Below are 23,710 nucleotides of genomic sequence, written 5' to 3'. Positions count from 1 at the left end.
ACAAAAGCACGTACAATTCTCCCTTACATTGAATCATAGCAAATAAAGAAACACTTACAATAAGTAGCTTGTAAATAGAAAAGTGTCAATAACAAAGATAAAATCTTGGCAAAGCACAATAATAAAAAAGGATGCCTCAAATACCATAAATTTCATTGGAATTAGATAACAAAAGCCTATAGCTCAAAAAACATGAGTTGGGATAAAAGTTGTGGGAGGATGGATATCCAGGCAGCCATCAAATAGAGAAACACAAATACTAATCGCAAGAAAATCATTGACTTCACCAAAGAAGGCCCAATCACTTGGCCATAGATAAGGAATAGATCGATCTAAAAGTTGAAGAAATCCCATTTAGAGGATCTCACAACAAAATTTTATATAATTTTAATGTCATTATCTAAGCTTTGTGATTGGGTAACATTATTTGGATCATATAAAATTTATTTGGCATTCAGATCATGAAGTTTTTTGGTTTATGAAGATCAAAAGAAGTTGAATTCTTTTTTGTGCAGACATTAGGTCCAAAGGGAACATTTATAAAAATAAGCTACCGCATTAGTCAGATTAAAATTGTTAATTACTCCTTGAGATACAAGTCAACCCAAAAGTCACTATTTGAAGAGATTTATGGAATAAACTCATGAAACAACCAACTTCAAGCACTAACTCCATATTTAACAAGAGAAGATATTCACACAAATGAGCTAGCAAACAGTATCAAGGAAGTTCACATACAAATACGAATAGGTAATCAAGAATTACAATAAAAATAACGGTACATTCCACCAACAGTTAGTTAATAAAGAAGGTGAATATAGACATTGTATATTATACAAGGAGAGATTACTCAATACTCATTAGTGTCTGCCACAAGTTCAATATAAAATGATCATTCAATGGTGCATATTAAATAATTTCAAAACAAATGCCTTCAAAGTAGAGTAGAGTTGCCTGATGGGTATATATCAGACATTCAACATATCACAGATACCAATTCAATGAAATTTCGTTGATCAACTGACTAAACTTGAAGTCGGAACTTTGGATGGCACGGAGTATGATGAAGTCGACAATGGGAAAAGTTTTAAATCCCTTGGCTACTTCATTCTGGAGCCAACAGGCAAGCTCTTCATTCCCAGGTCCAACAGCACCCTTCGCTTTTCTAATAAATTAGAGTTTGGGATTGTTTTGAGGCAAATCAAAATTATTAAAAATTGTCTTTTTTGGAGGGATTAAAAAATAAATTACCTTCCAGGTAAAATCACACATCATTTGGACATGTAATCCCGTCATTATATCTATTTAATCAAATCCCAGCAATAGTATCTTTCTCAAATCTCTGTTATTTTTACATCTAATTCAGCGGCTACATCATATTTGAGCTTAAAAGTGCATAAATTCTAAAAGGTGTACAAAAACTCCATGTATAGTGAAATAAAAATGAAAAATCACTAATTAGATAGTATCTCAATGCTTGTAATTCTTCATAATTTAATACATCATCGCTCATGTCATGCCTTACGAACACATAAAATTTGAAGCTTTCCTGCTAATTGTGTTGAAATGAAAAAAGCACCTAATGGCTAATCCAAGCAGCAAAAGGGGACCAGTATTGACATTCCAAATTTAGTTATAAACAAGATTTTCAACCAAAAGACCAGCAATTTCAGACTTTTAGAATCTTACAAAATATTCTCAAGACACATTACAAACTTTCAACGAAACTTAAGATTAAGAAGCATTCAAATAAATTAATATGACCCTTGTATTGACTTACTTGAGAATGCCATCTTCACCGTTAACCGGGATCGTGTCTGAGACAGTGACTACGAGGGTGGATGAAGACGCTTGAGAAGCAAGATCGGATAGATGTTGGAGAGCAGCTTGCAACCTCACCTTTTGTGTTTGATTCAGTGAAACTTGAAGCTCCCTCATCATCTGTTCTTTGAATTCCTTTGCTTCTTATATTCTCTTTAAGGCTCCCTCTGCTCTTCTGATTAGCACTTCTTTCACAATTTAAGGTTCATTAGAGATGAAGTTGTACAACTGTCGGAAAATTTGCAGTTGAAAGCAGAATAACTGCTTGCTGTAGTTTGAAAAATCCAATGGTCAGATAATGTTCATAAATTCAAGAGTTATTGTTATAGTGCAATGCTACTGTGTTATATGCTCAAATATTTAGAGTGCCATTATTCTTAGTATCATATGAAAAAAATGAATATCACTTCAATTATTCTTTAAAAAATATAATAATTAGCATGGAATTTTTGCACATTATGAGCTCCAAAAATCTAACCCCCCTCTTCTAAGAAGGTTAATTATTATGGATCAAGCTTTAAAAAGATAGATTGAATTTTGGGACATTAACATGGATACCACACAATCCTTATGTATTTACAAATCTAACACCTGAACCTTGATTTTTACATTTCTAGCGCTTTAATTTTTCAATAACATCAAAAAATGCAACTATCACTAACTTCTAAAAAAATGAAATGCACCTTTTAAAGGTAGAGTGGTATAAATTTAAAAATTAAGGCTTATATGTTAGATATGTAAATAGATAGAAATTGTGGTACGTACGTTATCCAAAAATTTCTTCATCATTTTGTGAGAACATAAGACCCGGTTCCAACTTCCCCATAGATGCAAGCTCATATGCCTAATTATTGCTCTTGATGAGGGGAGAAAATGTTCGACTAATGCTAGTTATTAGGCCTTAAGTTCTTGGCAAATCATGATAGTAGTAATTTTGGTTTTGGATTGGGGAAATTTATTGCTTTTAGCCTAAAGCAGATGGAAAAAAAAAGGATGATAAAGTTGATCAAAACCTCATGATTCCATCATCCCAAGTTGTTGTGAACTCTGTTTCACTCAACTAGAGAATTTAATCTACCCAACTTGACCGAAAGATCTTTGACAACAATCATATATTATGTCATTTAAGGAAACCTTGAAAAGCCAGGGTGAATGTTTGTCCAAGAGGAAGATTTTAAATTAGCATTAACTGATGTAAGGTTTTATTCCATACTAAATGCCCTCTATAGTTCATCCTCAAGTGATTCAGTCCATTATGAAAATTATTGCATTTGGTCATGACCATAATTTAATAATCATTTTACAACGATCACCAAATCAGAGAGCCACGGTTATAATCGTTCCTTTTGTAGTGCTATTTGGCAACAAAATCACACGTTTAGAGAACATGTTATATCATTATTAGGACGAGAGTTTTAAGACTAATCATAGAGGTACGTTAAAAATAATATTAACACTTTGCGAGCTAATGTTATTTTACATTAAAATTTAAGGGCATCATCAGAGTATATTGATATCTGCAACATTTGTGTCTAAAACTGAAAGCTTCATTTTCAGAGAGGATCCCTCCAACAATTATGTTCAATAAACCAAACCCATCATAAGAAAAGGGTTGTTTGAAAAATGCAATTATTTATTTGCATCATTTAAATATTTAAATATCCTTTGCATTGTAGACAGCATTAACTTCACCCGCTTATACAAAATTTAGAGGATTTGGTATGTCTTGAAATTAAATGTATGATTGCACTTTATTAGCATGTTGATACTAAGAGTTCTTATTTTGAGATGAATTCTCTTTGTAAAAGAGCCATGAAGACCGCATAAATGGAACATCAAATATTTCTAGCAAATTTTGCGGTTGAATATCAAGTTTTCAATCCATTATAATAAGTATATTATATTAGACATAAGAGGAAATCATTCTTAAATATGAGTATTGTAGACTCTAATACTCATTATGTGTAGGATCGAACTTGCAATGTTGGTCGCAACACTAATAGGGGGATTCACTCGAGAACACATGTTTGATACACTTGTAAGTCTGAATTTTCAATTTAAGAGAGTTTGCCAAAATTTTCTAGTTATAGTTGCATGTTTCTCGAGGCAAGACACTTTTCAATTTTATCGGATCTCTCCCTTAGATCATGCAACATTTTCTAACATTCAGTTCAAGCGTTCAGAATGTTCGTTAATGCATTTGCGGACATATTGATTTTAGCAATTTGATGTATTTTGGAATGTGTGCATGCTTCTTGATACCCTTACATAATTTTTAAGGCATATGTGTGATGTGCTTGCACAATTTGGTGCACTCTGATATGCATATGCATGTTGTTCGATACACTTGCATTATTTTTTTATGAATTTTGAAAGTTATCTCGTGATACATATATGTCATTTAATATATATATATATATATAATTAAAATAAAAATATATATATGAAAATTCATGTGTTGTATATATATATATATATATATATATATAAAAGCCCAAAAAGGCTAATATATTAACTAGAAAGAAAAATACAGATACAATGTGTGGGGATGGCCCAAACATGACACCCTGCTCACACAAAAACCACAAGTGGTTCCAAAACTAGAAAATACAGAAAAATTCATTAGAGACTTAAAGAAAAAACCTAAAAGTGTCGAAATGCAAAATATCAGGTGGCTAGAGAGCGATCCAGTCTTGACTCTGCCTCTAGTTCTAAGGGATGAGCAAGCTAATAAGTTGGTAAGATGATTGTCATTGTCAGTAGTAACCAATGTATCATCCAATATGTTCTCGAGCTAGAGTCGACCTCCATTCTTTCCTCATCTGAAGATTGGCTCACCTGATCTTGGTCAAAAGTGTGCTGGAGATGTGCAGGTTTTTGAACATTAGAAGCAACTACATGTTGGACCGACTGATTTGTTATTGGAGGTCAAAAGAGCACTCTTGTGTGTCTTGGCATGTAAGTGAGTCTTCTTCAATAACAGTGAGTGGTATACGCACAACTGGATCTGTAGTTGTAGCATGATGTTGTTCGTCAGAAACTGTGGCGTTGAAAAGTGGATCGGGTTGCGTCTTTTCCACAGGATTGATAGGTGGTCATTTAACGATATCCAGCCTTAGATGAGGATGCAAACGATAGCAAATAGTAGATTTGTGGTCAAACATACTGCAATGAGAGCAATAAGGAGGTGTGATTCGATTTCAACATTTTGTCAATACCCGTTGTGAGTGGTTCTAATCCATATCTCATACAGAGCTGATTGAGGGATATCATTCTCAACTAACACAGAAGCCACAGAGGGTTCGGTGACAGCAAACGTAGGACTATCAACCTTGATATGCTTATCGTAAGCAGTTGCTAAGGAGTAGAGAATTTCTAAGTTGAACAAATGTAATTTTAACCCCGAAAACTTTATCGAAACTAGAATGATAGGAGACTCCGCTTTTGGATCAAAACCAATAGTCCACTTTAGTCCACTGGATCAAAACCAATAGTCCACTTCAGAATTTTCATATAGCGATTGTCGGTCATGATAACATTCCGAGAAAAGATGCGAGTGTAATCGGCATCATGAGACAACTGAATCAGTATGTGTCAACCATCAAGAAACCAATATTCCAACGGCCCAACAGCTTCATAGCCTCAAATTCTTTTCGAATGATCTCAAGTTTTTGGTGACCATAAAGAAATTTTCCCACTATAGCAAATCGCCGCGAAGATGCGAGAGTACTGGTTTCACCCTCTGTGAGAATAAGAGCAGGCTTCCCATTTTTTCTCCTCAATTTTTTAATGAAGGTGCGATCGCCATCATTTTCAAGAGCCTCGTGAAATGATTGTGAAACATTGCAGGATTTATCTATATGAAAACCAGTCTTTAAATATGAAAGAGGAGCACGAGTAGAAATAGGGAAGTCCCTGGCAAGTGCAGTGGCATAGGAACGGATCGTCGATGCCACATCTTCAGAGCAGCTAGGCTGGCCACTAGAAAATGGCGAGCAGACAGGAGTTATGCGGCTCTGTCGAGAGGAGAGGTACCAGCGAGCCGCAGTTAGGGAGCTGTTGTTACGGTCGTCGAGTCGTACAAATGAGGGGAACCAGAGAAGACGGCAGCGGATGAAGGTGTGATCGCCACCATCTTCAAGAGCCTTGTGAAATGATTGTGAAACATTGCAGAATTTACCTATATGAAAACCAGACTCTAAATCTGAAAGAGGAGCACAAGTAGAAATAGGGAAGTCCCCGGCAAGTGCAGTGGCAAAGAAATGGATCGTCGATGCCATCTCCAGAGCAGCTAGGCGAGCCCCTAGCAAATGGCAAGCGGACAGGAGTTATGTGGCTCTGTCGAGAGGAGAGGTACTAGCGAGCCGTTGTTAGGGACGTCGAGTCGTACGAATGAGGGGAACCAGAGAAGACGGCCGCGACGAGCAAGCGTCATCAACGACTTCGCGAGCTAGCGTCAGTGGAGGTTGTTTCGTCTGCTAAGGTTTCAATGATCCATCATTCTATCCATCTCATATATATATATATATATATATATATATATATAATAAAAGCCCTCCCGATTTGATTATTTATAAAAAAGATTTCATTATGAAGGCGCTGCAATATTTCATTCTAAAACTTTAAAGACCACCAGTTGTCTGTTGAGGCATAGGCATTGCAGATTCAATGTCATATTTTTTTACGAGTTTGAATTTTCCATACATTTCAACATCATAATTTATGTCCATATCTGAGTGTATTTTGATGCATTGAGATCTATAGGGATCATTTTCTCTCCTATAAGTAGAATGGACCCTTAATTCAATTTCGCCATTTCAAATCATAGGAATCTTCACTTGCTTAGAAGCATTTGAGAGAGCGTTGAATGTGACAAGAAGGTTCTACTCTTCTCTGTGAGTCACTAAATTTATTGCAAGTTTCCTATAAGTTTGATATTATGAAACACGTTCAACTTTGTTTTTTTTTTTCTTTCAATGTTTTTTATGACACTTGAGTTTGTTTACATTCTTAATTTTGCATTGTATTCACTCATTTAATCACATTCATGTTTATGGTTGTGTGTGTGGGTGTGTGGGTGGGGGGGGGGAAGGTAAGGTTGGAGGGAGATGTTTGTAGCTATGGAACATAATCAGCTACTTAGTTTGGTATCAGTGTTGATTGGTTAAGTGGTTTTTGGTTTGCTGGTGTCGTGCGGAGTTTGGTCGTCGGCATGCTAGGTTGATGAAGATAGTAGTTAGTCAATGTAAAAGGTTTGATGAACTCAACTCCTTTGTTCCTCTCAGTCCTATCAAGCCTTGTTGGGGAGTTTCATGTGACATCCTCACTCCCAGAAACTTGGTAAGATCTAACGGATCATAAAGAGAAAGCAAGTTGCACATAGAACGGGAAAGAGAATGAGTGGGAAATAGAAGGAGAAATAGATGACTATTCTGATTGTTTGATTGTGCATGTTTGGCCATAATGGAGTTCATATTTTTATGGTACTAGCGGGAAAAAGCTAAGCTACACGTGCACATAAATGCCACATATATCTTTCTGGATTGAAAGATTCAATCAGACAGCCACTGATACCACTTAGGATTGAAGACTATACAGTGTTAGTGGAGAGGACTAGGCAGCTGGAGATTGATTTTGAGCATACTCGGAAGTGTAAGGACGTGCACAAGAGGCAGAACTTGGAAGAAGTGTCACAAACAGTTTATTCTCGAAAGTCTAATGGGAAGAAGATAAAGTCCTATGTTGATGGAGTTATCAGTCATACTGGCAGCAACATTATAGAGCTGTGTGCTAAATATGAAAAACAACATCGTGGTGATTGTTTATTTGGCACATCACATGCTAAATCGGGACAGGAATCAACTCAGATGACTTTTCAAGGGGGACTAACTTCTAGAAGTAGCCAATAGAGAATGACAAAATCCAGTATTATGAGCGTAAGGAGCAGCCAAGGCAAAACACTTAACCAAGAGTTTTTTTCTTAATACAGCAAGCACCTGAAGAAGTTGTTGCCAATAATGTTGATGCATAGACCTTGATGAAGTGATTGGTCACTTTGGTGCTTATGTTATCATTCATGTTAGCTATGTTGTTATGTTTCAAATATTTGAAGACAGTTCGGTTGGATTATCTTATCTCAGATTCAAAATTTATCAGATTTGCTTTCATTATCACTCGGCAAGAATCAAACTTTCTTGAAGATTACTGTATAATTTATGTTCAATCCGCATCATGTTTAGTTAGGGTGAAGTCACGAATTTCGAGGAATAAATTTTATAAAGAGGAAAGACTGTAATAATAAGTTAAAAAAAAGATATAATATTAATATCAAAAAGACATAAGGATAAGCATCTATTTGTTACGTCTTTATGAGTCGTGGGTTCCTTTGGAAGAGAACGGAAACTTGAAAAAAGAGGAAGAAGGAAGAGAGAAATAAGAAGGGAAGGGAAAGGATAGCGTGAAGCTCAACTGCGACATGGGAAGTGGAAGAAGAAATCGAGAAATCATCGCGTGAGGGAGAACCTACTGAGAGGGATTCTGGTGTGGTTGCTTAGGTGAGAAGTTGACACCGCTGTTGGTTGTGGGCCCACTTGAGATTGACGAAGTCGGTGTCGTGCATGAAGGAGAAGACACTTCGACGACGAAGCATGCAGAACGAGTAGGCAACATCACTTGCGGGAGGAAGGAGGTCGGGCGGCTTGATGTGTTGTGCTCGTGCGTAGAGGAGGTCAAAGAAGATCGCACGTGTGTGTGTTGCGTCAAGCTACGACCGAAGAAGGCAAAGGAAAAAAAGGAAGTCAAGCCCTAATCTAGAAGCAAAGACGTCGTGCTCCTGTACAGAGAAAGGAAAGGCCTTCTTGTGAGAGGAAAAAGAGTCTCACATGTTTTATTGGGTCTAGTTGAGGGAAAAAATTTGCCTAAGTAAAACGCATGTAACGATGCGTGCGATATCCAATCAGAAGATGCCACGTAATTTGCAGCGGGCCCACTGCATTAAATTAATAAAATAGATCGAAATAATTCCGCGCGGGACCTGTTACCCGGCCCATGATGTAACGCGTTTGTACCCTGATCTGTAACTCCGATATACCCTTCCTATATATCCCGCGGTCGACCTGCAGTAACGCGAGGTACAGGGTCATGTAATGCGCTTGTAACCGGACTATATCCAAGCTATACCTTCCGCGGTAAACTCCCATGTAATGCGCTTGTAACCGCGCTATACATAAGGTATACCTTCCGCGGCAAAGACTTATGTAACGCGCTTGTAACTGCGCTATACCCAAATTATACCTTTCGTGGTAAAGAAATATGTAAGGCGACAGTAATTTTTTTGTAACCCGGTTGTAACCTTTAATATATGCCGCGCGTGTAACCTGGTTGAAACCTCTATATAACTCTGAACCGCGGTTATAATCCTCTTCTAACCTTTTAATTATGAATTGTAACATTCTTATAAACTCAAAAAATCGTGTTTTATAACTTTTGTAAAAAGTAGAAACAAATACAGTGACTTTATTTTTGAAAACAGTCATTCGCGCGTGCTAGGGTTTTCCTTCGTCGTCTTCCTTTCGCAGTAGAGTGTGAATTGCTTAGGCGAAGAAACACTAAAATGGAAGAGGTAAGCGCCGAGACCACAAAGATTAATTTGGTATAGGCCAATGTCGTGAAGTTGGAAGAGGCTCAGAAACCCAAATGCGATGAACCACCGCAAATGGTCAAGGACGGCCGTAAGGAGGAGTCAAAGAAGAAAAAGGATATTAAATCTAGATATTTTTTAGGGTTTCATTTCGAATCTGTAAAACTTGGTTATGTTTTAGGTTTAATTATTAAATTCATCATTTTATCATCATTTGGATTTTAATTTGATCTTAACCTATTATGATGTATTATTGTAGGTTATTTAGCGCAAAATCAAAGACCTGCAGGTGTCGTCCATCTGGTACGAGAAGTCCTGTACGAGAAGTCATCGATAAGGTTCGACCATCAGTGGACGAGGAAACATGGAGTAAATCGGAAGCACTGAATTTAGCTCGGTTTTTTGAACTCCCCCCGCACCGTCAAGATCATATTCTGACAATGCACATAATAAATTATTAGAATATTGATCGAATTGCATTCCACCTCAGAGGGAAATAGCTTAAATTTTATGCTGGCGAGGTTGCACTCCTAATTGGCATGCCAAATAGAGGTTTCTCTGCATACTGGAGTAAAGCCCCGCTAGCTAGTATGGATGCACGACAATTAAAAACCGTACTAGTAAACTATTCACCAAGAGAGTCCTCGAATACCCTTTTACAAGTATTCGTAAAATTTTTAATGTCAAATTTACTTTTCGCTTCAAGTAACTTCAGAATGTCAAAAGAGTTGTCGTGTATTTGTGAGAATGTTGAGTTATTTAAAGCATATAATTGACCAGCAACTGTATGTAATTTTCTGACCAAACAACTCAATATATGTGCCACAAAAATAAAGAAAGATCAGAAAAATAAAAAAAGATCAGTCGTTGGGATACATTACTGGTTTTGTATTCCTTCTGACAGTTGTTATTATTCATATAAGTCATGAAAATTAATATTCATAATTTTAGGCATTGCGATAAATTATTGTATCATGTTTCATGCAGCTGTGATTTTATGAGCATACCTCCTTGGTCCTCCCAGCAGTGCCTGAGATTAGACCAAGAAAGCTGAGGTGGCCAGTAAATGTAAAGTGGAATTTGGTTAAGATACAACTAGCCTTTAAGAGACAGACAGTCGCCGATGTGAGTTAGTTATTTATTTATTTCATATACAGTCTTATTATGATTTTATTATAATTTCATTGAGTTTGAGTCTATTTATTGGCTTGCAGGTTTATGATTATTTCATTGAAATAAAAGACAAGACAGCGAACATCAATTACTTGTCTCAGCTCGTGAAGAACCATCTAGCCCCAAAAAATATCTCCCACAACGGGAGACTCAATCCCGACCACAATATCTCAGCTCGTGAAGAACCATCCAGCCTCAAAAAACATCTCCCACAACGGGAGACTCAATCCCGACCACAATCTCCCACATTCATTCTTGTTTCTGATATAGTTCCTTATCGCAACGGTTTAGAACCAACACATGCTCACACATATACAGATACTAACCCTCTTATTATTGGTCTTCAAGAAATACATGCACTGTTTAGAGATCATCATAAATTGTTCATAGACTTTAAAGACAGTTGACAATCGTCTTACAAATATAGAGAATACAATTACAGAATTAAAAACTGAAGTTGTAGATTTACATAAAGCAATAAAATAACCTATTGGGGAATTACCATTGAAACGGGCCACAGCGTCCCCACTTGGTAGTTTAATTCGAAGGATTAAAGTAAAAGAGGATAGAAGGAAATGGCAACTCAGTTCCCCCTGCATGGTATTTGAACAAAAAAAGAAAAGTAAACCAGCACAGACAGTTGTTGAGGAGCCTGAAGAGGTACATACATTTAAAACTCATGATCAAATTCAATTCTTCTTTTACTAATATAATTAACAACATCTATTAATTAATAGGTTTGAGGTGTCAATAAAGGTGAAGCTGACCAATTGCATCATTCACCGTCTGTTAGAGAAGAAGCAGATGATGTAAATAAAGGGAAATCAACAGCTTTAGAGCCTACTATAAACGATGACATTATTGTTGATCAACCAACTGTAGATAATAAGGAGGTGACAGAATTTAATGAGAAAGAGTAGGATCAAGAACAGGTGGAAACACATTATGTTGATGAAAATTATCCTGATAAGGTATCGAATTTTTTCTTTATGAGTTTATATAAAAAATTTTAATATTTAAACTATATAATATTATTTCCTTATTTTATAGGTTTGTCCAGCACCACTTGTGGTTCATTTTCCTGCTAGAGAACAATTTTCGGATTATATGCGGGAAGCAATCGAACTTCGCTGTAGCAAATTCACTGACTTGTCAGTGTGCTGTGTTTTTAAATTGTTTTAGATATCCTACTTTCGTATAGATTTGACGTAACATTCATATGTTTGAAAAACAGATGTGATTTACTTATTAATATGAGACATGTGTCGTTAACACGACGTTATCTAGATGAACTCCTCAAGGAGGGTTGGTTAGGAAACGAACAGGTTGATTGTTTTGCAATGTTGATGAAAGCTAAAAGATGTCAAGCACCACATTTATATAAATCTTATTTATATGTCTTTTTATGCCACTGGGTAATTTTTCTAATTCATTTCTCCTATAACGTACCTTAATACATCTAACACACCAGCCTTATTCTTATGTGATGCCTCTTCTTTTATAAAGTTGTATAAAGTTAAAAAAAATTAAAGGATTTGTGGAGCACATTAAAACCGCAACTGCTGCGAATACTTTCCAATTTTATTGTCAATAATAAATAATTAGCATTGGACATTACTAGTTGTGAATATTTTACAATTTTATTGCCAATAATAAATAATTAGCATTGGACATTACTAGTTGAGGCAATAAAGAAGCGTAGATGGAGATTTTACGACTCCTTACCAAACAGAATGCATATGAATATCACTGACGTCATTGTAAGTAATTGTGTATAATACTGAGTTGATTTTACGACTCATACATTTCTTCAAATAAATGACCGATACATATAATCAGGGGCATACCAGTACAGAACAACAGTTTTGACTGTGGAATATTTGTATGTAAATATATGAAAGTAATAGTGCACAAGACTAAAGCTGATTGGAAAGAGTATTTGGAATGACAGAAGTCTATGCCACTATTTAGAGCTTTAGAGCGCTGAAATGGGATACGAGATATGCAAATTTGTTTTGTCAAGAACATGATCACAGATTTATGTGTATTATCATTTAACTCTTTAGTCAACCAAGATATGATCATTTTTAGCTAAAGTTATTAAAGAGTAACATAGTGTTTCTTTGTTTATAATGCAGACCCAAGTTACAAGGAAAATCATCATTTTAAAGATGTTGTTTTGAGATATAATTGTTTTGGTCTTGCTGATGTTTTGTTTGCAACATCTACTTAGTTTGTCATTTCTTGATAAAATCACATTTTCGATTTGTGCAGGACCAAAAGCAAAAATTAAATAACGCAAGCTTCGGGAATTCGGATTTCTTGCTGGGGAACAACAGTGATGATTATAGACGCTGATTTGATTTTACTGACTTCATATTTTTTTAGAGGAGCTCGTCGTTGATGTATAGTTTTAAATTCCTTTTCTAACAATATATTATACGTTTTATTTTCTGTACCTTCACATGCATTCTTTCGTTTGGACGCATGTTCGGCTTTATGTAATGATTGTAAAGGAATTTGTCAGCTGTGAATAAAGTATAAATTCTGTCTAAAATTTTTGTTGAATTGTCTATAGATTCTGTCTAAAATTATTTTGAAAGCAGAAAAACTTTTTGTTGAGGATAATAAGGTTTAAAATATATTCTGAGAACAACAGCAACAAATTTTTTGTTGGCATTTGAAGAAACAATAAATCAAACTCATCTTGATCATCATGTGTGAGTTTGAGTCTAAATTAAAGTTTCAAAATGTATAAACTTGGTTTCGAATGTATGATTTTGCTTAGTCATTCGAGATTTGTACTTAGAAATTCTGCTACAAGTCTTTCAAATCTGATTACAATACTTGCAAATCTGATATACAAGGCTTTCAAATCTGATTACAAGACTTTCAAATATATTCTTAGAACAGCAGTAGCAAAATCAGGTCATCCTGCACGTCTGCTTACATAAGTTTAATACAAAAAACTGTCTTGAAATTCTGATTACAGATTTGAGTAGAAGGTCATGTCTGCTTTACATAATAATGTTATAAAAACTGTCTTACTACCAATTATTATTCCAAAATCTGATTACAATTTTGAGTAAGGTGGCAAAATCTTATTTCAAAATCTGATTACAGAGTTGAGTAAGAAGTCAGAGTCTGATTACAAAGCCAAGTAGGAAAGCAAAATTTTATTTCAAAATCCGATTACAAAGGTTAGTTAAGAAGCCAAAATCTGATTACAAATCTAAGTAGAAAACCAAAATTTTATTTCAAAATCTGATTACAAATGTCAGTTAAGAAGTCAAAATCTGATTACAAATCTAAGTAGGAAACCAAAATTTTATTTTGAAAATTCTGAGTTTCTTCAACAAACTGAATCTGCCAACATCTTTTACAGAAATTCAGACCATGAAGGCATTGTTGTCTCATCAATTGACTCCATCATTATGGCAGTGTAAGATTCTTTATTCCGTGAAGCAAAGGAATTCTGCAATGGATAACAATGTATTAGTGAAAACTTGAAACCACCCTAAAAGGGTATTGGGAGAAAAATAAAAGATCAAAAGGTATATTCGACAACTCATACAATTTTGAGTAACATATACTTGAAAACTCATTCCAATAACCTTTTAGGGTGGTTTCAAGTTTTCACTTATACATTGTTATCCATTGCAGAATTCTTTTGCTCCACGAAATAGAGAATCCTACACTGCCATGATGACTGAGTCAATTGATGAGACAACAATGCCTCCATGGTCTGAATTTCTGCAAAAAATATTGGCAGATTCAGTTTGTTGAAGAAATTCAGAATTTTCGAAATAAAATTTTGGTTTCCTACTTAGATTTGTAATCAGATTTTGACTTCTTAACTGACCTTTGTAATCAGATTTTGAAATAAAATTTTGGTTTCCTACTTAGATTTGTAAGCAAATTTTGGCTTCTTAACTGACCTTCATAATCAGATTTCGAAATAAAATTTTAGTTTCCTACTTAGCTTTGTAATCAGACTCTGGCTTCTTACTCAACTCTGTAATCAAATTTTGAAATAAGATTTTGCCACCTTACTCAAAATTGTAATCAGATTTTGGAATAATAATTGGTATTAACACAGTTTTTGTAATAACATTATGTAAGCAAACATAGTCTCCTACTCAACTCTGTAATCAGAATTTCGAGACAGTTTTTGTATTAAGTTTATGCAAGCAGACGTGCAGAATGACCTGATTTTGTTATTGTTCTAAGAATATATTTAAAAGTCTTGAAATCAGATTTGAAAGCTTTGTATATCAGATTTTAACACAGTTTTTGTAATAACATTATGTAAGCAGACATAGTCTCCTACTCAACTCTGTAATCAGAATTTCGAGATAGTTTTTGTATTAAGTTTATGCAAGCAGACGTGCAGAATGACCTGATTTTGTTATTGTTCTAAGAATAGTTGTTGTTCTAAGAATATATTTAAAAGCCTTGAAATCAGATTTGAAAGCTTTGTATATCAGATTTGCAAGTCTTGTAATCAAATTTGAAAGGCTTGTAGCAGAATTTCTAAGTACAAATCTCGAATGACTGAGCAAAATCATACATTCGAAATTAAGTTTATACATTTTGAAACTTTAATTTAGACTCAAACTCACACATGATGATCAATATGAGTTTGATTTCTTGTTTCTTCAAATGCCAACAAAAAGTTTGTTGTTGTTGTCCCCATAATATATTTTAAACCTTATTATCTTCAACAAAAAATTTTTCAGCTTTCAAAATAATTTTAGACAGAATCTATAGACAATCCAATAGAAATTTTAGACAGAATCTATACTTTATTCACAATTGACGAATTCTTTTACAATCATTACATAAAACCGAACATAACACCCAAAATACATGTGTCATATGTCCAAACCAAAGAATACATCTGAAGGTACAGAAAATAAAACATATAATATATTGTTAGAAAATGAATCTAAAATTATCCATCAGCAACGAGCTCCTCCAAAAAAACATGAAGTCAGTACGATCAAATCAGCATCTATAATCAGCACTGCTACTCCCCCAGAAAGAAATCTAAATTCCCGAAGCATGCGTTATTTAATTTCTGTCTTTGGTCCTGCACAAATCGAAAATGTGATTTTATCAATAAATGACAAACTAAGTAGATGTTGCAAACAGAACATCAGCAAGACCAAAGCAATTATATCTCAAAACAATATCTTCAAAATGATGATTTTCCTTGTAATCTGGATCTGCATTATGAACAAAGAAAAACTATGTCATTCCTTAATAACTTTATCTAAAAATCATGATTTCTTGGTTGACTAAAGGGTTAAATGATAATACACATAAACCTGTGATCATGTTCTGTGATCATGATTTCTTGGTTGACTAAAGGGTTAAATGATAATACACATAAACCTGTGATCATGTTCTTGACAAAACAAATTTGCATACCTCGTATCCCATTTCAGCTCTAAATAGTGGCATAGACTTCTGTCATTCCAAATACTCTTTCCAATCAGCTTTAGTCTTGTGCACTATTACTTTCATATATTTACATACAAATATTCCACAGTCAAAACTGTTGTTCTGTACTGGTATGCCCCTGATTATATGTATCGGTCATTTATTTGAAAAAAAGTATGAGTCATAAAATCAACTCAGTATTATACACAATTACTTACAATGGCGTCGGTGATATTCATATGCATTTTGTTTGGTAAGGAGTCGTAAAATCTCCATCTACGGTCCTTTATTGTCCCAACTACTAATATCCAATGCTGATTATTTATTATTGGCAGTAAAAACAACTCAATATTTGCAGCTCAGTATTCGCAGCAGCTGCGATTGTAATGTGCTCCACAAATCCTTTAATATTTCCAATTTTATACAGCTGTATAAAAGAAGAGACATCACATAAAAATAAGGTTGGTGTGTTAGATGTATTAAGGTACGTTATAGGAGAAAAGAATTAGAAAATTTACCCAGTGGCATCGAGAGACATATAAGTAAGATTTATATAAATGTGGTGCTTGACATTTTTTAGCTTCCATCAACATTGCAAAACAATCAACTTGTTCGTTTCCTAACTAACTCTTCTTGAGGAGTTCATCTAGATAATGTCGTGTTAACGACACATGTCTCATATTAATAATTAAATCACATCTGCATTTCAAACATATGAATGTTACGTCAAATCTATACGAAAGTAGAACATCTAAAGCAATTTAAAAACATAGCACACTGACAAGTTGGTGAATTTATTACAGCAAAGTTCGATTATTTCCCGCATATAATCTGGAATTTGTTCTATAGCAGGAAAATCAACCACAAGTGGTACTGGACAAACCTATAAAATAAGGAAATAATATTGTATAGTTTAAATATTAAATTTATTTATAGAAACTAATAAAGAAAAAAACTTATACCGAAAAAATTCGATACTTTATCAGGATAATTTTCATCAATTAATGTGTTTCCACCTGTTCTTGATCATCCTCTTTCTCCTCAAATTTTGTCTCCTCCTTATTATCTACAGTTTGTTGATCAACAATAATGTCATCGTTTATAGTAGGTTCTAAAGCTGTTGATTCCCCCTTATTTACATCCTTTGTCTCTTCTCTAACAGACGGTGAATAATGCAATTGGTCTGTTTCACACTTATTGACACCTCCAACCTATTAATTAAAGATGTTAATTATATTAGTAAAAAAAGAATTGAATTTGATCATGAGTTTTAAATGTATGTACCTCTTCAGGTTTCTCAACAACTTTCTATGTTGGTTTACTTTTCTTTTTTCGTTCAAAAAACATGTAGAGGGAACTGAGTTGTCGTTTCCTTCTATCTTATCTTACTTTAATCCTTCGAATTAAGCTGCCTAATAAGGACGCTGTAACCTATTTCAATGGTAATTCCCTACCAGGTTGTTTTATTGTTTATGTAAATCTACAACTTCAGTTTTTAATTCTGTAATTGTATTCTCTATATTTGTAAAACGATTGTCAATTGTGCATTTAAAGTCTATGAACAATTTATGATGATCTCTAAGCAGTGCATGTATTTCTTGAAGACCAATAATATGAGGACTAGTATCTGTATATGTGTGAGCATGTGTTGGTTCTAGACCGCTGCGATAAGGAACTATATCAGAAACAAGAATGAATGTGAGAGATTGTGGTTGGGATTGAGTCTCCCGTTGTGGGAGATGTTTTTCCGGGCTGGATGGTTCTTCACGAGCTGGGGCAAGTAATTGATGTCGTTGTCTTTTATTTCAATGAAATAATCATAAACCTGCAAGCCAATAAATAGACTCAAACTCAATGAAATTATAATAAAATCATAATAAGACTGTATATGAAATAAATAAATAACTAACTCACTTCGGCGGCTGTCAGTCTCTTAAAGGCTAGTTGTATCTTAACCAAATTCCACTTTACATTAAATGGTCACCTCAACATTCTTGGTCTAATCTCAGGCACTGCTGGGAGGACCAAGGAGGTATGCTCATAAAACCAAAGTTGCATGAAACATAATACAATAATTTACCGCAATGCCTAAAATTATGAATATTAATTTTCATAACTTATATGAATAATACAAACCGTTATAAGGAATACAAAACCAGTAATGTATCCCAACGGTTGATCTTTCTTTATTTTCGTGGCACAGATATTGACTTGTTTGGTTAGAAAATTACATACAGTTGTTGGCCAGTTATAAACTGTAAATGACTCGACATCCTTACAAAAACACGATAACTTTTTGACATTCTGAAGTTACTTGAAGAAAAAAAAAATTGGACTCCCCTGGTGAATAGTTTAGTAGTGCGGTCTTTAACTATCGCGCATCCATACTAGCTGGCGGGGCATTACTCCAGTATGCAGGGAAACCTCTATTTGGCATGTCAATCAGGAGTGCAACCTCGTCAGCATAAAATTTAAGTTCTTTCCCTCCGAGGTGGAATGTCATTCGATCAATATTCCAATAATTTATTATGTGCATTGTCAGAATATGATCTTGAGGGTGCGGGGGAAGTTCAAAAAACTGAGCTAAATTCAGTGCTTCCAATTTACTCCATGTTTCCTCGTCCACTGATGGTCGAACCTTATCGAGGACTTCTCGTACTCCAGATGGACTGCACCTGCAGTTCATTGATTTTGCGCTAGAAAACCTACAATAATGCATCATAATAGGTTAAGATCAAATTAAAATTCAAATGATGATAAAATTATGAATTTAAAAATTAAAACTAAAACATAACCAAGCTTTACAAATTCGAAATGAAACCATTAAAAATACCTAGATTCAATATTTTTCTTCTTTGACTCCTCCTTACGGCCATCCTTGACCATTTGCGGTGCCTCCTTGCATTCGGTTTTCATAGCCTCTCCCAACTCCGCGACATTGGCCTCTACCAAATTAGTATTCGTGGTCTCGGCGCTTACCTCTTCCATTTTAGTGTTCATTCGCCTAAGCAATCCACACTCTACTGCGAAAGGAAGACGACAAAAGAAAACCCTAGCACGCGCGAATGCCTGTTTTCAAAAATAAAGAGTCATTGTATTGGTTTCTAACTTTTACAAAAGTTATAAAACACGATTTTTTGAGTTTATAAGAATGTTACAATTCGTAATTAAGAGGTTACAAGAGGATTATAACCGCGGTTCAGAGTTATATAGAGGTTTCAACCAGGTTACACGCGCGGCATATATTAAAGGTTACAACCGGGTTACAAAAAAATTACTGTCGCCTTACATATTTCTTTACCACGAAAGGTATAAATTGGGTATAGCGCGGTTACAAGCGTGTTACATAAGTCTTTCCCGCGGAACGTATACCTTATGTATAGCGCGGTTACAAGCGCATTACATGGGAGTTTACCGCGGAAGGCATAGCTTGGATATAGTCCGGTTACAAGCGCATTACATGGCCCTGTACCATGGAAGATACATGGTTGGTATAGTCTAGTTACAATCGCGTTACTGCAGGCCGACCGCGGGATATATAGGAAGGGTATATCGGAGTTACAGATCAAGGTACAAACGCGTTACATCACGGGCCGGGTAACGGGTCACGCGCGGAATTATTTAGATTTATTTTATTATGTTAATGCGGTGGGCCCCCCACAAATTACGTGGCATTTTCTGATTGGATATCGCACACATCGTTGCGTGCGTCTTACGTAGGCAAATTTTTTCCCTAGTTGAGGCCGAAGGACTATGAAGAAGGGCCTTTGTGCAATGAGACGGAGCCAAAGCTCGCGCATCTGTGGGTCCATGAGGTTAAGGCAGTTGATTGAAAGGTAAAAGTTATAGACCGAGATATTTATTATTGTTAATTAATATAATGTTTTATATGTGTTTATGTGAGTATGAGTTAGGATTTAAGTATATTTAAATTTTTTAATCAAATATAGATATGATGTATTAAAATATAAGCAATGTGTTTAACTAAACAAGAATTAAGCAGTAAAAGTTCAACTTGGAAGCAGAAGAAGTTGGTGAAGCGTGGAGTGAGGGAGGAAATCGATCCCGATAACTCATAAGAAAATCAGATAGGCAAATTTTATCTTATTGATAAAAGAGTCTTGAAATTGTGTAATTAGATTTAACTTTCAAAAGAAATTTAAGTTATATTTTTTTAGTATTAGTATTGATTTAAGAATTTAAACTCATAATTAAGATGAGGAAATTGAATTATACTTAAATAATACGAGATAAATTTATTCAATGCAATGTTGTATATTATAGTTGCTTAATTTGAAGGAGACGGCAGAAGACGATAACAAGAAAATCAGTTTGAATTACGGTGAGTAATTATATTTTTAAATTTCAATAACTAACTTTATTTCAAAGTGTAAGTTTGATTTTATTGATGTTTTATTTACGCTTTATTTCAATAAGATTTAAATTATAATTGATTCTTCATATTATCAGATATGAAAATATGCATATTAAATAGTTGCATAATGAAATTAAATCTTATATATTTTTTATATTGTCAGTCATGACATATGTATGTTAAATGTTGTTGTCTTGATAGTTGCATGATGGTTTAGTTTATGAAGATATTAGTATACTGCACAATCTTTATATTCTAACAAAGATGTATATGTTAGTTCATTGTATGACTAAATGTAAATGCAGGTTATAATTTGACTTTATTTAACCGTCAGAGCTAGAGTAAAAGTGCATCTTTAGATTATCATATGACCTTAGATTTTAGTAGAGTTGCATGACTTTTAGTAAATAAATACAGGTCTCGCATGAAAGAAAGGTATGCTTTGAAGAATGAAATGAAAATATAGTATATATGGATGCTTGTATATGCATGTTCAGAGGAGTTCACCTCCTAATGGTACAGGCATAGAGCATCAGTATACCCGTGCGCAGAGTTTTTCTATCACCGCGGACAATTGTGATAGTTGGTTCACTAACCGTTATCCTGACGAGACGAGAAGATCATAGCTTACCTCCCCAGACAATTATAACAAACCACTGTGCCGACGGAATAATATCAGTCAAAGGCATGTAAGGGTCTTTTCGCCCTAAACAATTATGATGTTTATACCACTAATAGTTGTGCCGATGGGAGTAGAAGAGCAATATCAACCAGGGGTGTGTTAAATTGTTTTGATGGAGACCCTCAAAACAAATAGATGTGTGTATAAAGAATATAAAGTAAAAATAAAGTAAAAGAAAATGTATATAGGATTTTTGAGTATTTTCATTCAGAAAAAATCATTGATACATACAATAGTATATTCAACATTTCTTATAGAGTTATGAAAAATTGGCATATTCTAAGATTTCTTACAGATATATGAAAGACCAGCATGCATATTGAATTATTTCCCTTAGGTTACTGTACTTTAGAAGGGTGATTGCTCCTGGGCTATCTCTCCATAACTCATTATGTTGCTTTAACATTTCTTTCAGGTTTAAGTTTTTTTATTAAAATAAATAGAAGATAGTAAAATGTATACAAGAGGCGAGAACAACAAATAAAAATGTATAAAAATTCTAATTGATAATTTTAATTGTCTTTTTTAATAGATTTTTCTTAAAGATTTGAATGTTAAACTGTTGGTGATAGAATAACAATATAAGAAAATTATTTTCACTGTCTAACCATCTGTTGTCGTCTTGGTTAATTCCAAGACGGGTCAGGTGGTGACAAATGTAACCTTAGTGATGAGTGACGACCGAATGATATGACATTACGTGAAAATTGTTGAGATCTATACAATTATAAGTGGCATTAATATGATTAAATTGATGAATTTTATCAATATATTTATAATTATATATGAATAGATAAAATACATATTTTATATAATCATCATGATTTATTGCATTACATGTCTTTTTTTTTTACAAAGTTTATATGATTACAGTATGTTGTGACATGTGTCATGGACATGTATATAAGTTACATATGAGCATTTATGTTTATTTTTCATCTTTAAAATTTTATTTAAGTATTGATTATTTTGTTAAGCTTGTTGTAACTCGCTCTATGTTATTCACTTTCAGGAAATGATAAGAAAAAATAAGGTGAGTAGCCAAGTGTGAATTGTCCAACTTTCGCATTTTATGATTTTGAAAACTTGTAAAGTCTTTTAAGTACGTAATTTTATTATGTTGGATTTAGCAGCTCTGTATAAATATATATGTTTTGAAGATATGATTTTTCACGCTTTTAAATATATAAATATGAATGAATTATGAAATGTAATGTATCAAGTATTTTTCTAGCGATTTAGTGAGACTATGCCCTCACTCACTATGTCCTGATTCTGTAAATTAGTACGAGTGCTTGTAAGAATTTAATTTGACTGAATCATTCACTTCTAACGCACCGAAGTTAATCCTTAAAGGGGGCAGTCGGTTGGGGTGTGACAAAATAGGACCTCATGCAGGATTTGATTAAAGACGATGGGATTTCAATAGAGATAAGAGTGGCAGAGAAAACAAAAATAATATTTTTTTAAGAATAACATTAATTTTAAATATATATATATATATATATATATTCTCTATTTTTTTATATAAGTTTTTGGGTATGTGATTATCTTGTCTTGCGAGTTCTTCTTGTCCATGTATGTCAAATTTTTGTCATTATCTTGCAAACGAACAAATCTTGCAAATTTCTATCATTCAATAGCTATGGCAATCTGTGTGTAAACCTTAATTATTTTCTATAGCATCAACACAATCCATTTAGCAAAACCAACAATGATTGCCCAATTTCAATTTGTGTTGTGCGTTTCGAACAAAACATGGACGATAGCCTGTCAGTCTTTCACTGATATCATCGCATTTGAATGAATTGAATATGAATAGTTGAGTAGGTCAACAGCTATTTCTTAAAATACTATGAATTCTAATTTAACAATCTGATTTTGGTATGCCTATAGGGTATGTAAGATAGTTCATGAATCTTTTATGTGAAGAATGTGAAATTTGTGTATTGTCTTAATATCTAACAAAAAATCAAAAACTGGTTTTTACTCCTAAAAGACAAAGCCCGCGAGATATAACAGCCAATTCCTGGCATTTTTCTCTTGTTAGAGGTAGGCAACCTCAGCTTCAACATATAACTGTCAAATATGATTTTCTTTAATTGTTTAAGCATCAGTATGTGTGCAAAAACACAAGAATATGCATGCAAGTGATGTTTTGTAACCTAATATAAATAAATATGTGCCAGCCCACCGGGCACATGAAAACTTAAATTACTATAATGCATTTTGAAAAATATATTAGTTTCACGCCTCATTGTCATCTTAAGTTGTCACATGACCGAAAAAAAAAATTCAAAAAATAAAATTTAAAACTGAGTTTACAGAGTAGATAAAGGAGTGAATTATTTACTTAAACTGGCCAGAATTCTTAAAAACACAAAATTACTTGGTTTGCATAAATTTTCAAGAATTTTCTGCAACAAACATGTAGTGCAGATCTCAATTTCACAATTTTGTATTTTCTCAACATCACTAGATGAAGTAAATTCCATCACAAATCTGCTTAATTCACAGCATATCAATCTTTAACTACATCCAAAGGTAGCTTTTTAGATCATCTTAAACATAAAAT

General features: G+C 34.1%; 2 protein-coding genes across 2 annotated transcripts in view; one reads left to right on the top strand and one right to left on the bottom strand.

Moving 5' to 3' along the window:
• Positions 1-23,710, bottom strand: part of LOC110017902 (exosome complex component RRP4 homolog) — a 61,845-nt gene that overhangs the window by 37,319 nt on the left and 816 nt on the right. The window contains exon 2 of the mRNA XM_020715058.1: positions 1,781-2,089. Coding sequence (XP_020570717.1) covers positions 1,781-1,941 — 161 coding nt within the window. The 5' untranslated portion in view covers positions 1,942-2,089. The remainder of the gene's footprint in view (positions 1-1,780; positions 2,090-23,710) is intronic.
• Positions 19,482-23,710, top strand: part of LOC110019676 (ATPase family gene 2 protein) — a 57,098-nt gene continuing 52,869 nt past the window's right edge. Inside the window, exon 1 of the mRNA XM_020717447.1 lies at positions 19,482-19,565. Coding sequence (XP_020573106.1) covers positions 19,482-19,565 — 84 coding nt within the window. The remainder of the gene's footprint in view (positions 19,566-23,710) is intronic.

Source organism: Phalaenopsis equestris, unplaced genomic scaffold (genome assembly GCF_001263595.1).
Source record: "Phalaenopsis equestris unplaced genomic scaffold, ASM126359v1 Scaffold000002, whole genome shotgun sequence".
Taxonomy (NCBI): domain Eukaryota; kingdom Viridiplantae; phylum Streptophyta; class Magnoliopsida; order Asparagales; family Orchidaceae; genus Phalaenopsis; species Phalaenopsis equestris.
Note: the sequence above shows the minus strand (reverse complement) of the source record. Positions and strands in the feature narration are given on the sequence as shown.